Below are 14844 nucleotides of genomic sequence, written 5' to 3' on the forward strand. Positions count from 1 at the left end.
GAAAAGTGCGTGGAGTACATCAGTGGCGGGCGAAGTACCCGCCACTGGACATTTTCCAGTGGCGGTCTATGGCCACCGCCACTAGAACTTTGTCCAGTGGCGGTCCTGCCTAACCGCCACTGCTATGTGTTCAGTGGCGGTGGTTCTTAACCGTCACTGGTACTATCTTTTCCCGAAAAAAATAAATGAGTTATTTATAAAAATAAATATTCCTGTAGCACAGAAATAGCAGGAATACAGCACAGCACAGATAATAACAGCAGCACAATATACAACACCAAAGAAATAGAAATAGCAGCAAATATATTACGAAGTTCCACACGAGTTAAACATTCAAGTCACATGCATGTGTATACAAAGTGTTTGAAAGAATGAGCCACAAATAAAAGTATTCCACACAATTTAGCCACTTTTGGTGACAATCCCGTCGCCGTAGTAATCCTCGCTCGATTTGAGGACCTCCTTGTTGAGGATTTCGCCGATGTCCTTCTAGATCTCGTACACGAGAATTTCAGAGTTGTGCCCTAACTCGGCATTGGCCAGAAACCAATTCCTCACTTCTTCGAAGGTCTTCTTCCCCTTCGGCTTGAAGTCGTTGATCATCTGCTGAATAGTCTGCGCGCAGTAGTAACCGCAGTAGACGGATCCTTCAGGCTGTTGCTCTCAGGGGAAGTTGAAATTGTGCCTGAGGGGAGCGTCAGGATTGCGGCTGAAGCCAGTCATCCCGTACCATTTCACCGCGTCGCGATAGGCTGAGTCGATGACATATTTGATGGACCCAAAGTCGCGTTGTGGTTCATTCCCCTTGCGTCTTAGTGGATCAAAATATGTGACCCCTCCCATATCGAGGCAGATGGCGATTGTCACCCAATGGCCGCTGTTTCACAAAAAGACGCACATTGTATTAGCCAAATAATATAACAAGTAAGTCTTTCTACGGAAAAAGATTTATGTATTCACGCGAATTGAAAACAACTTACTGTAGATGGTACAATATCAATACGAAAGGGCGGTCTTTGTGCTTCAAGATGAATTGAGTGAGGTATTCAATCGCCAACCTTCTACTTTCGGCCAACAATGGGTCTGGACCAAGCAAAGTGGCATTGAAGAGTAGGGGGTCGGCGACGGCCATCCCATATTGCTTCACCCTATAGGCCTCCCTCATGTAATGTACACACCACAGTCTTAATATGGCGTTGTCGAGGCACTTGCGGTTGAAGAGGTGAAACAAGTCGAGGAAGTCAATGCGGAAGGTAACGTCATTTTCCTTCTGGATTTCCCCCGTATTGGAGTCAAAAAAGCCATAATGCTTTGGCACTCGAACCCTAATTTCCAGATTCTGGAGGTCTACGCCTGATGATGCCACATTCATGTATTTATCATGGATCTCTTGCATCTCCCGTGGCAGGCGATACAGGTCATCCTGGGTCACCATCGATTGTCCGGGGTGGAACAACAAAAATTGGGAGAATCGCCTGTCCACGAAATAAGACCCATTAGGCAATTTATCTCCAACACGGGGGTGGGTGTACATCTTCAGAATGTCTGGTCGCTCTTTCCAAATCCCTTCTATCTGCGGTGCGGTCTTTGGTTGTCTGCCCGTAGAAGACGACTCTTTCGCCTCCTTGGAGGAGCCCTTGCTTGCCTTGCCGCCTGTCCCCCTTTTGTTTTTCCTGCGTCTCAGGAAATCAGAACTGTCGGTTTCTGGGGGACCTGCATCCCAGCAGGGGCACTTGGACGGCTCTCCAACGGGGCCGATTGTGCTGCGGCTCTCCAAGGGACAGGTCTTGGTGCGAATGGCTTCGGGGCTTTGGGTTTGGGCAGCGACGGAGGATTTTGGCCTGCATTGTCGTCTCTGCACTCCGCCGCAGGTGAGAAGTCTCGTTCTGCGGGCCCGTAGTCGAAAGGACCGGGTGAGGCGCCAAGCGGCGACGGAGACGTCATGCGCCGGGCGGGTGGAGACGGACCGAGGCGGGGGGACGGAGATGGAGACGGCTCCGTAGCGAGGACCACCAACCTCCTAGGCCAGATGAGGTAGGAGTTGACGCAATCTCTTAGGGTCGTCGCCTCTTCATGCGGAGGATAAGGGACCGGTTCGTCCTCGAAGCCCCTGAGCACGGAGTCCACCTGCACCCTGACCATGTCGTCTCGCCGGGTCACGTGGTGCACCACGGCCGTATGCGGCATCAGCAACCCCCGCGCGCCTAGAGGGTTCCCCACCGTCAGCATGTGTAGCCGGCATTTGACGCCCTTCTGCGCATGACAAACATGGCAACATTATTAATGGATTGGAGCATGATAGTGGTATTTCTCAATTTTTCGTAGCGGGCGAAGACGCTTACCGTGAGGTTCTCGTCGGATGGCCCAAGCGGGTCAAGCTGGCACTCGGTGCCGGAGCATGAGGTGCTCTTATTCCCTCGTGGGGACGGATCTGATGCGGGTGGGGTTGGTTGGATGGGTGCCTCCGGGAAAACACCGTGATTGATGAAGTTGTCGACGTCACGCTGGTCCCTTGCAAGCCGCATTAGCTTCCTGAGCTCCTCCCTCACCAACACCCGGATCTTCTCATCTAGGTCCTCTGAGCTCTGTTCTTTGCTGGACGCCCTTCTGCGTTTGCGGGAACCTTGCTCTTTTGCCATCTGCCTGCGAAAGGGCCCGGAACCGACACCTCGCATATGGCCCCCGTGCTCATTTCGTTGCAGAGCGTAGCTGATGGCATCATCCCACTGTTGGTTGATAGACGAGTGGGAGCCATCCGACTCCCATTCTGCCATTGCACCCTGTATACAAAAAACAACATGCACGGTGTTAATGTTATATGTGAGTATAAGAAGCCCAACTGATAAAAGAAGATGTCAGGACGAGGCCTTACGAGTGCAGCCTCTTGCTTCTCTGACATAGGCTCCAGGCCCGCCCACTGATTTGCGGTCATGGACGACCGCATCCATTTGCTGGAGCGCTCACGGCGAAGCAAAGTTGGGACTCTCGGCTGTATACCGGCTTGGTCCAATGCGGCGTCCTCCTTCGCCCACACCTTCTCCTTTCCGGGGTGTCCACGACTGCCGAGGCGGTGGTCGAAGGGCCTTTTCTCACGAAACTCCTTGTACCATTTTTGGCTGGCCTTGAATTCATCTGAGCTGACCCACTCCTTGAACCTCTCCCAGTCCTCCTCCGAGATCCCCTTCCAGTGCTTGTTCACCTCTGTCTTCCAGTCTTTGCTGATGAGCTTCCAGCAGTTATATTGCCACGTGCTCTGGCCCTTCCTCATGACTTGGTGCATCCGCCACTCCAACCGTCTCCTGATCTCATCATTGGCAGGCACGAACCGCTTCCATGCCGCCTCGTAACAGTCCTGCTTCACAGCTTCCGGGACATCGCTCCATCTTTGATAGATCCGAGCGTGTACCCGTATGATGGCGTTGCATGTGTTGGAGAATCTTTCTGCGGCCTCCACCGGTTCCTCCGGGTAGTTTTCTTTGTTCAGCTTGTGACGACCCACGACTCCGTCGGCACCTTGTTCGCCCCCCGCTTGGACTTTGACTGAGTAGTCGCCTCTGTAGCCTGAGCTTCTTCCTCGTTAGCTGCTCCTTCAGCTCCTTGGCTCCTTCAAGGAGCAGCTGCTCCTCGGCTCCTTCAAGGAACAACTGCTCCTTGCTCATGGCAATTTTTGAGCCCGAGGAAGATGCCCCCGCTTCAACGCGAGCCTGAGATTCCTATCCAACACTTATAAAAGTAATTAAAAAAGGGAAAAATTCGGCATGACCTATGCTGTAAAACAAGAAAATTTCGGCATGACCATTGCTGCAAAACAACAAATGAGTCTACCCGAATGTTATACCTGCATAAAAAAAACTCCCACCCACATATACCCCCTCGGCACGATGGCTGGACCCTTCTCAACGACCCGGCACGATGGCCGGGCCCACATTCCTCATATCAACCGACACGATGGTCAGGATCACATGCATGTATCATTAAACCATAAACAGCAATAACATCAATACTTAACCATAAATAACAATATTTAAACCCTAACTAAACATAAACAACAACCCTAATTAAAAAAAACAGTAAGATTCAACCCTAACTAACTATAGAACTAATCATAAACAACAATATTTAAACCCTAACTAAACATAAACAATTAGATTCAACCCTAATTAAGAAAAGATTTAACCCTAATTGAACACTAATTGAACACTAACTGAACCTAATTGAACCTAATTTAACCCTAATTGAACCCTAATTTGACTCACCGGGACAGGGGCTTCGTCAACCGGTGGAGGAGTCGGGGCGGCGGAGACGGCCGGGGCAAAGGGGGCCAGGGCGGAGGCGGTTGGGGCAGAGGGGGTCGCAGGGTCGGCGGCGGAGATGGCCGGGGCGGAGGCGGCCGGTGGAGGTGGCGGGCCACGCCCCGGGCGATACGGGCCGGGTGGCGGCAAGACGGGTCTGGCGGCCGGTGGGGGGGCCTGCCGAGAGAGGGGCTTCCCGCTCCTCGTCGTCCGTTGCGACCCCCCGGCCCCGGATTTGTCTGGCTGCGACATGGCGGCGGCGGGGAAGGGCGGCGGCGGCGGCGGCGGAATTGGGCAGGGCTTCGCCTAGGGTTTCGGTGATGAGCGCTGCTGGTCTGTGAGAAAGACGCGCGTCTCGGATACAAAAATTTCGCGAAGTCTCGCCCTGTAATATATATAGGAAGGGTTTCCAGTGGCGGGTATTTCGTGGATACCCACCACTGGAGACCCTTCCTAGGGTTACTGGTGCGGGAGACCACCGGTGGCGGGTATTTCTGGATACCCGCCATTGGTGAACCACCAGTGGCGGGGATGTGAAATCCCTGCCACTGGTAATTGGAACAGGAGTGAGGGTTAGCCACATCCCTGTTCCACGCACCAGTGGCGGTGGTATTGTATATACCCGCCACTAGTTATTATTTTGGCTCTAGTATTATATTTTTATTATATTCTGTGTCTTTCTGAAAATTATGGCACCTGTACTTTCAAGTGTATAATAATTATTTTTTGTATTACTAAATATTTCAATGCTAAATACATTGCTGAAATTGAAATATTTATGCTTTTGTAGTGTTTACCATGGTTAAAAATTGTTATAAATTACAAAATTGCTCAGAATGGTCTGATATTTGGCATGGAGGCTTCTCACACAACAATATGTCTGTATATGAAGTTTGGTGTCAAAATTCCAAATGAAGCCCATAAGAATAACATATTGGGATCATCTAGTTAGATATCTCTGATACCTTCTAAGCCAACATCCAAATTGTAACATTATAACAACTTTGGGCTTGATTTTTTTCCATGTGGCTTCATTAGACCGAGAGCTGTTCCCATGCCAAGTTTCAGCTCATTTTGATGAAAATTGAATTTTATGGAATTAAATTAGCACCAAAGCCACACATAATCACAGAAATTTGTATGAAATACTATGAATTAATGTCTAAAACTAGTATTGGCAACAAAAATTATTACTATACACCCAAAAGTACAACTTCTATATTTTTTGGGAACACAGAGAATATAATAGGATTATAATTGTGCATTCTGAAATAATTACCAGTGGCGGGTTTCAAGAAAATAACCGCCACTGGTGAGTTGGAGAAGATTTGGGAAATCCCAAGTCTTGTAGCACACACCAGTGGCGGGTTTTAGCGAAACCACCGCCACTGGTGTCTGCTTCCAGTGGCGGTTTTCCTGATAATAACCGCCACTGGTGCCCTTTCAATGCTGTCCTTCTACGGGCTCCGCGCGCTAGTTTACACGCGTTTCAACCAACATATAAGGCTTTCTCCCATCTGTGCATCAGCTTCCGATTAATCATCTCGCCTGTCTCCTGTGCTCCTCGCCTGGCCCGTGGGCCCGGTGCCTGTAATGTTCTTTGTGGGCTCGGTTAACAGCCCTGTGGGCCCGGGTCCGCTCTGGCCTAGTAGGTAGTAGGCTGCTCCCGGGTTCGCCTGGCTAGGCCCGAACCCGAACAGCCTAGTTGACCCGGGTGGGCTGAAAAACTTATTTTTCTCCTTTATAATGATGAAACAAGCAAATAAAATATGCATTTATAGTAGAAAAATATTGCGAACAAATTTACGGCATTTGTTTTCAAATTTGAACAAGTTAAGATTCGAACCTCATTAGAATTGAAATTACATTGAAAATCATCAACGAGCATAGCGAACAAATTTACGGCATTTGTTTTCAAATTTGAACAAGTTCAGATTCGAACCTCGTTAGAATTCAAATTACATTGAAAATTACACAAATATTGAACTATTGGACAATCTTGTCTTTCTTCTTTGTTGTCTTCTCTCTCCTCGTATACGTTTGGACCTCATCGTGGCTGCTTCTGGCGTAGGCCCCGTCTTGTGTGGGTAATTAGAATAATAGCTTCGCGCTCGTACCGGGGTTATATATAGGGAGGTCTCCAGTGGCGGGCAAATAGAATAACCGCCATTGGTGACCTCCAGCGGCGGGCGGAGACATAAACCGCCCCTGGAGGTCTCACCAGTGGCGGGTATAATCTTACCCGCCACTGGTGATCTCCCACCAGCAGTTCCCCAACTTTAGTTCCGCCTCGCTAGTTTACAGGAGTTCCGACCAGCATAAAAAGGGTTCCGCCGCACCACCTACCGGTGGTTGCTACTCAGTGCTCAGTGCGTTCCCCGTTCTGGTTGAGTTCTAAACGAGTGATCGGACGGTGCTTAAGGGGTTCAGGGAAGAGCACTGAGACTGAGAAGCACCATCATGTATCGGGTGGTCTACCAGTGGCTGGTCTTTTTTACGGCCGCCACTAGTCTCCAGTGGCGGGCAAATAGAATAACCGCCACTGTCGAGAACTTTAGTCCCACCTCTCTTGTTTACAAACGATCTGACCAACATAAAAGGGATTCGGCCGCCCATCCTATCGGTGGCTAACCAATCAATAGTGACTTCTCAGGCCGCTGGAGTACGAAACGCGATCAGTTTGGTGCTGCAGCGGTCAAGGGAAGGTCACGGTTGGCTGAGAAGCTAGCCCATTACGTGCGGACTCACCAATGGCGGTTTTTTCAGGTGCCCGCCATTGCTAACAAATGGGGCATCCGCGAGCAGCGCCAGCGTCAGTGGCGGTGATTTGTTTCGGTGAACAAAATCACCGCCACTGATGGTGTACCTCCAGTGGCGGTGATAATCACCACCACTGGTGCTCTTGTTGTATGCAATTTTGAGATTTAGTCCCACCTCGATTCTTTACGTATGGCCTTCCTAGCATAAAAAGGCTTCAGCTGCACCTCTTATCGATCATTGATACCCAGTCGTCAGTGTCTTCCCGTTCTGTTGACGGAATATACTGACGACTGGATATTGTGATCACCTCTGGTGATCACTATCTGTGGCGGTTCTTTTGGACGCCCGCCATTGGTAGCTTTTAGGGTTTCCATGGGCAGCGCCAATGGCGGTGGTTATCACCGCCACTGATGATGGACCACCAGTGGCGGTGACTTTTTTCGGGACACTGTTCACCGCCACTGGTGCCGCTCGTGGATGCCTCGAGAGGTCTCCAGTGGCGGTTTGTTTTTTGGTCCGTTTCAACCGCCACTGGAGGGGGATCACGGATGGGATTTTCTTTAGTAGTGTCTACCATTATACACCGAATCCGATTCGGTTTCACCCCTACAAATAGGTAAATAACCCCAAAGCAATGCTACACCATCCCATCATTACCAATGGCTTGCCATAATTAATTGAGATGAGCACGCATACTATACTAGAGTTGAAGGATGATGCGTGCTAAACACAAAATAACTGCAATGTACGTTGCTGTACCGTGGATATCTTTTTTATTTTTTTGAGAACGTAACGTGGATATCATACCGGAAAAGCACAATAGTTCTGAACACAAAACGAATGGTCTCCAGTACAGTGCATCCTTGCAAGAACCCAAAACGCACATGAAAAATCCGAGCGCCTCTTGGTTTTGTAGGATTCTAAGACCACATAAAATAAGAAAATATGAACATGATAGGAACGCAGGTGTAAAACCGAGCATAAAAAACATAGGACCTAAGCTCACGGTAGGACTGAATAGGTTTTGGTGGACGTTTAGATTGCTACGTGATTCCTATGCTGATATATATAATAAGCTGTCTTGAAAGAATTTATAATGGTTCTAGCAACTCAATACTTTTTGAATGATTCTAAGGGTACCATATACTCTTGGTCCTAAATTAAATAAGACCTACAGAGTACGTCCTAAGTCAATTTTTCTTTCATGTTTATTAAAAAAATACCAACATCTAATATTGAATAAATAACGGTTTTGTTGTATGTAAGTCTACTGCTTTTCAGTTAGAGATAAGTACATTTCTCTGTGCTTTAAGGTTCATGACGAACGATGAAAAGTAGAGAGTGAAATGATATCCATACACAGCGGCGGAGCTACGAACAAATTCTTGGGCGGGCCAAGCTAAAAGAGAACACAAAATTTTGCTCTCAATCGTATCACTTCATAGCATATTTGTCGTTCCTCAATTTTGTTTTCTCATTAGTTACATATATATAGTATTACTACAAACAAAAGAAGCTATACGAAAAGATGCTACCTAAGGAGCTAGACCAGCAGCTAGATAAGTTCAGGCATACAATACTTGAATACTTGATACTACAAGTCAGCTTTCCGATCTTTTTTTCTTTTGAAATCTCACTACAACAAAACAATCATGTACAGACGTTTTATTACTGACGCTTTTTTTTTACGTCTTTACTTAAGAGATCAGGCGGTAAATAGAGACGTTTTATGAGACTTATGCCTAGTCGTCACATGTTCTTGGTCCCAGGCCCATTAACCAGAGTACATCTCTAATTCCAGGTCCCAAGTCCCAACCCCCGATAAAACATGTGTTTTCTCTCTCTAAAAAAAAGAGTACTCTGGAAAATACCCATCTCCCTCACGAGATCTCACCCTAGATTAATCTAGCGCCGCCACTGCTCGCTGCCCCGGCAGGCCGGCCCTTCTCTCTCCGGCCACCTCTTCCCCTCCTCCTCCTGTTCCCCCAGGCCATAGCGCTTTGCCCACTGCTCTCATGGCGGCACTAGCGGTCTTGGCCCTGCCACCGAGAACCACGACGACCCACGACGGCACGACTCTGATGCCAGGCGCCTCCTTCTGCCCCCCTGCGAGGGCGTTGTCCGTCGGCTCGACCAGGCCCTCTTCGGCCGCGGCACGTGTGGCTCGTTGGAGGCCAAAGGGCGGGTCACCATGAGATCTGTCAGCAGTCACTGAACAAATTTGATAACTCAAAGGTATGATGTTACTCCGTATTTGTTATTGCAGATTCATCAGCCGAGAAATTAACAAATATAACCTGTTCAGTTCATGTGTAAACACAAGAAATTTTGCTCTTTCAATGCAACGGTGAGAATTTACCCATACTGACATAACAGAGCGTTGTATGGTTAACTGACATTCTCTTTTTACAGTTATACTCGACTTTATATGTTAGTACACTCGTATGGTAAATTTCTGTTATTTCCTTGCAGTCTTTCTCGAAATCTTAATTTATAGATCAGAGACATATATAAACAAGAACGGGAAGTGTTAGTCCCATTCTCCCCATTTTCTAATGTTGTGTCTTTTCTTACTGTATTCAGATAGGTTTCAGAGGACAAAACTAATTGTTCCAGACTTCTGGACAGATTTTGGAAGGGAAATCTAACCCGTTTATCCCGAGTCTAATTCTTTTCAATGGTCTCTCACATTGGTCTCCATCAAAGGTGATTCTTTGTGTTTTCATAACCATCCTTAATTTAAAATTTAGGATGAATAGTTTGATATAATCAATTCTCATGTCTTGGGTTAGCAACAATTATTTGTTCGGAGCTAAGCTTAGATCTATTTATGATTGCACTGATCATGCCTATATTTATAATTGCAGTCATGTATGTTGAACAGAACAAATTATGTGCATATGGTTTAGAGAACTGAACTTTCTGTGACCTCATGTTCACTCTGAGAGGTATTTGCATCCTAAATTGTTTTTCCTTAATACTGTACCTTTGACAAATACTTTACTTGGAAAGTTTATACCCACTTAACTTGTATATCTTATATTTGGTTTTCTTTGCAGAAAAACTTTATTCAAGGATGTTGAAGAAGCAAAATAAAAGGTTGCCAAGGAAAATATAGAGGAACTGGGAAGATGGGGGAGCTGATGTATAGGTTTCTCAATGCAGAAACTACAAAGCTACTAGATAGGTTTCGGCTAGTTACAATTAGCTAGAAAAAATATTCCCAATGACATGTAATTTTTTTTACCTTCCTGCTGTACAAACCAGTTGTAAAGTACATGGGAGTATAATATTATTTTCCCCTGCGATGCAATATGCAATGCCTTTTTTTTTTCCTGTTTTATCATTTCTGGGAGTACAATTCTCTTTATATTAGCAATACTAATTAATTACAATAATTTATATATAATAAATCATTTTTACATAATAAAAGTAGAACGTCAGTGTGCAAATAAAGCGACTTAACATTTGTAGAGACGATGTGCAACCGCATGTACCATGAATCTACAAAAGCGTCTTTATGTGTGTAGTCACGTAATTAAAACGTCTCATTTTTAAATAGACATGCTTTTGATGCGTCTCTACAATCTTTGACACGGTGCGTGAGAAGACGCTCCAGGGACGCTTTGTGAAGTGCTTCTACCATGCTCTAGAGATGTTTTAAAACGTCCTTACTACCTATATTGGACGTCCGTACAAGGCTATTTTGTTGTAGTGTCTACAATGACATCATCATAGGTGTATGTCTCCAGAATATCACCCTGTATATTAACTAACAGATTATTGGCAAGATAATCATCCTCCATCTTATTGCGCAACCTTGTTTTAATGATCTTCATACTAGAAAATGCACGTTCAGCACTCGCCGTAGAAATCGGAAGAGTAATGAGCAAACGGAGTAACCTTTCAATCAGATTGTAGATATTATGTCTTCCTGTCTCCACAAGGCATCAACAAAGATTTTTTTTGAAGGAAACTACGGCGGGCAAAAGCCAACCTGCACCACATTTTTATTAAGAGTTTTTAGGTTATGTACAAGATAGAGAGAGGGAATTTACAAATGATAAATAAAAATTTGTCCTAATTAAGTAAAAAAAATAGATTTGACCAAGTTTATAGAAAAAATCAACACTTACAATACCAAATTAATATAAAAGATATCAACACAGCATTCTGCAACATATCAAGTAAATATTAAGTTGTTTTTTCTATAAACTTGGTCAAATCTATTTTTTTGACTTAATTAGGACAATTTTTTATTTATCTTTTGGATTTTTATTTATGTTTTACAAACGAGAAAGTATATATTTTCTTCTCGAGTAATTAATTAACTAGCAAAATACCCGTGCGTTGCTACGGAACAACAGAAAATTGTATCAAAACGTCAAATTAAATGTTGACGTGTTTCATGAGCACATATGTATATAACTATTATGATATGTTTATTTTCATAGGTTATAATCTGGTCTCATAGTCTTTTGTACATGTCTTATTTCTATATCACGTGTAAAGAGAAAGTGACACATGCTCAAGTCTTTTGCTCTCTACCTCCAGGTTATCACTGTTCTCACATACACCACACTTGAAAAGTTATGTGTGAGCGTTTTTCAACTTTTTTGCTGAATTCATGAAGTCATTCTCAGTATAATCATGAATAATGAAGAACATGTAGCAATGATAACGTTTATCACTTTCATCTGTCCAATCCGCTCGACCTCCCATATGGTGATGATTTAAAGAGCAAGCATCGGTATATCGATCAAGACAACAAGCAGCAACAGCCATCACATAAAGCAAGCAGCAGTATAAATTTTTTGTTAATGGATCCTTGCCCTGTTCTCCTATTACTCCTACTCCGTACTTTATTTCTCAAATCACTTCTCCCAATTTCTCTCGCTCTCCCTCTGAATATCCTCTCCATCAATCCTGAGTGCAAACTCCTACTCTCCCCATCCCGATTCATACCGCCACCAAGCATCGTGCCGCCATGCGTGGGCGCCCGCTTGTGCGCACCCCCTTTGCCGGTAGATTCCCGCCGCCCGTGCGCTCCCGCGCTGCTCCCACTTGCCACTCGGTATGCCTGCGCCCTCTTGCAGCCTTGTCCGCCCGTTCGCAGCGCCCGCGTGTCGCCCACACATTGTGTCCAGCCACTGGTCGCTGCGCGCCACTGCCTGTCGGGAGGGCCACCAATGGCTCGTGCCGACGCGGTCCCAGCTGCCTTGTGCGAGGCCACCACCATCCCGGCCTCAGGCTCATCCCATTGCCGTCCAAGTCCCGCGGGGAGCCACCGGCGCGCACGATCTGGTGTTGGCGATGGTCGGGGCGCGCGACGGAGCCACGGGTCCGCAGCTGCCTTCCGCACACGGACGCGCCGACGCGCACGAGCTGGTGGAGGCGACCAAGAGTGGCGGTGGGCGCTGGCAAGATCCGGATCGGGCAGGGGGTGGTGGTGAGATTCGTAGGACAGGAGGAGGAGCGAGGAGGGCTCCGTTGTTTTTTTTCTTTTTTGGGCGGTACGTGGTTTTTATGCGCTTGAAAACCGCGGGAGCCGGAATTAAAAGGCGTGTGGGGACAGCGGTGGCAGATTTGTAATTTCAGGAAAGTGACGTACCGCGACGCCCGTACCTCGTCACAGTCGGTTCTTTTATTGTTACCAAACTTGCGATGGTTATATACGTGCACCACCCCAGCTCCACAACACACAACCAGTACACAACTCCAGAAAATGGCCAGCTCCACCGCAGCCATTTCCCTCCTCCTCCTCCTCCTCCTTCTGGCCGCCGCTACCGCCGATCCCGCTAGAGGCGTGGTGGGCGGCCGGACGGACATCAAGAACGTGGGCAGGAACACATTCGTGCAGTCCCTGGGCCGGTTCGCGGTGGCCGAGCACAACCGCCTCGTCCGCGGGGTCGGCCCGGCCACAGCCCAGCTCAAGTTCGTCGCCGTGGAGGCGGCGCAGAAGCAGATCGTCTCCGGGGTGAAGTACTACCTCAAGGTCATCGCCAGGGCCCGCGCTGCAGGCAACGCGCCGTTCGACGCCGTGGTGGTCGTCAAGTCGGGGCTCAAGAAGAAGAAGACAAAGGAACTCCTCTCCTTCACGCCTTCTCCCAAATAACAAAGCTAGCTCCGCTGGTTACGTCCGTGCGCATAGCTGTACTGCTTTTACTTCGAACGTGTTGGTTTCGTGTGCTCTTTCTTGTTGCTCCTTCTTTCGGTTCCCTGGGACGATTTGCTACAATATGAATAAACATGCTTCCATCAAATATGCATGCATGGCCCATCTTTTATCTGTATTCATTTGTGGATTTGATCGATTTGCTTCGCTCGGGTGATGTTTGTGAACTTAGATGATGGCACCAAAGTTTCTGAGAGATCATATATAGAGATTAACCAAATATAAAGAACGAACGATCACGGCCAAAGAGATAATTTTTTGGAAAATGAGTGCAAATTCTTTAATCATGGCTGGAAAACTCTCTTGAAACCCTCTCACACCTTTGACTCTGGGATCTTTGCGTATACAACAAGTTCAAGCCCGTCTCGATCTGGTCCTCTCTCTCTCTCCCTCTCTTGCTTACACCTTGCTCTTGATTGCTTGGGTTGGATTCCTATGTCCACCTTATCAAGGATTTTTTTAGGTTCCCACTTGCTCTATTCCAAACAGGGATCCCGGACTTCTTTTGCTAGTAGGATCCCTCTAAGATTTCTTTCTATATATATACATAGCAGAAATGCTTCAATCTTAATTGGTTTAGAATATGAGCGGCCTAGAATATGAGTAGTTACACTATACATATTCAACATTTAGCAATGCTTGTGACTTAGTTTCTCACAGTATTGGTACAAAGTTCAAATGAGTTTACAACAAGATACATACAATGGAATGGGATTAACGCATTGGATGTATCTTGTTCCGTAGTTTGGAAAATGTTTAGTCATTGTAACTTTGGCCAATAATAAGACCGAATTGACAAGATTATAGCTATTGAACTTCCTTATATCGTAGACTGATATTTATACAAAAATACTTAAAGTAGTAAAACGTAACGTTTTACCCTCAAAGTTAGGCTTTGGAAGCTTCAAACCTATAACCAAGGGAACATGCAATTAGTTAAGCACGTGCATCACTCTTAAAGGACTCAAAAATCAGTTAAAAAATTTCAAATGCATTGTGCATGGCTTTTTCGTATCTATATCTATACCTATCTATCTATCTATCAAAAATAAAAAATACGGACCGTTCTTTTTTTCTCCGCGTTCTTTCGTCAAAGCCCCGCGGCCCTGCGTCGTCTGTCGTTTGGCGCAGCCGAGCAAAGTAGGCCTGGCCTCCGTTTCTAACTATCCTTACAGAGCCTTTCCAAACCCAAATAAAAAGAGATCACTAAGAAAACAATATCTGACGAGATTTGCCGGTACCGATCGATCCGCCCACGGCCCACCTGCAAGCCGAAGGACGACGTGCGCGGTGCGGCCGAGAGTAGGAAGGAGATAAAGATTGAGGCAGTGCCGGCACTGGTGGATGCGGCGGATTCTTTTCGGGGGCGATGGTGATAAACATGAACGCGCGGTGGAAGGTGTTCCGACGGGACAACATGAGGCGGGCAGGCGGTGGGACCTGCTGCTCACGGTGGTGAAGCCGTCCGTGATCCAGCCGCGCCGGTCCACCGAGGTCAGCGTGTTCCTCGCCAGCAACGACGCCGAGCAGGCCTGCGACTTCACTTCAGGATCATGGTCACCGGCGGCTTCACTTCAAAACAACCCAGCTAGCCTCATATGACATGTTCTTCTGATT

General features: G+C 46.7%; 1 protein-coding gene and 1 long non-coding RNA gene across 3 annotated transcripts; both read left to right on the plus strand.

Moving 5' to 3' along the window:
- Window positions 1-8849: 8849 nt before the first annotated feature.
- Window positions 8850-10351, plus strand: LOC104585304. Of its 2 annotated transcripts, XR_732954.2 has the most exons (4): window positions 8850-9287; window positions 9636-9758; window positions 9920-10000; window positions 10112-10351. It is a non-coding gene; the product is annotated as an uncharacterized LOC104585304 (long non-coding RNA). The 2 variants fall into 2 exon arrangements; XR_732953.2 differs by having other exon boundaries at window positions 8850-9758.
- Window positions 10352-12756: 2405 nt separating this feature from the next.
- On the plus strand, window positions 12757-13326 carry LOC100822601 (cysteine proteinase inhibitor 10). The gene has a single exon (XM_003579524.3). The coding sequence runs from the start codon at window positions 12778-12780 to the stop codon at window positions 13165-13167; it is 390 nt and encodes a 129-aa protein (XP_003579572.1). The 5' UTR covers window positions 12757-12777; the 3' UTR covers window positions 13168-13326.
- The last annotated feature ends 1518 nt before the right edge of the window (window positions 13327-14844 follow it).

Source organism: Brachypodium distachyon, chromosome 5 (genome assembly GCF_000005505.3).
Source record: "Brachypodium distachyon strain Bd21 chromosome 5, Brachypodium_distachyon_v3.0, whole genome shotgun sequence".
Classification (NCBI taxonomy): domain Eukaryota; kingdom Viridiplantae; phylum Streptophyta; class Magnoliopsida; order Poales; family Poaceae; genus Brachypodium; species Brachypodium distachyon.

Excerpts from the sequence above, each read along its gene's own strand:
- LOC100822601 (XM_003579524.3), top strand. The coding sequence starts at position 12,778 with ATGGCCAGCTCCACCGCAGCCATTTCCCTCCTCCTCCTCCTCCTCCTT.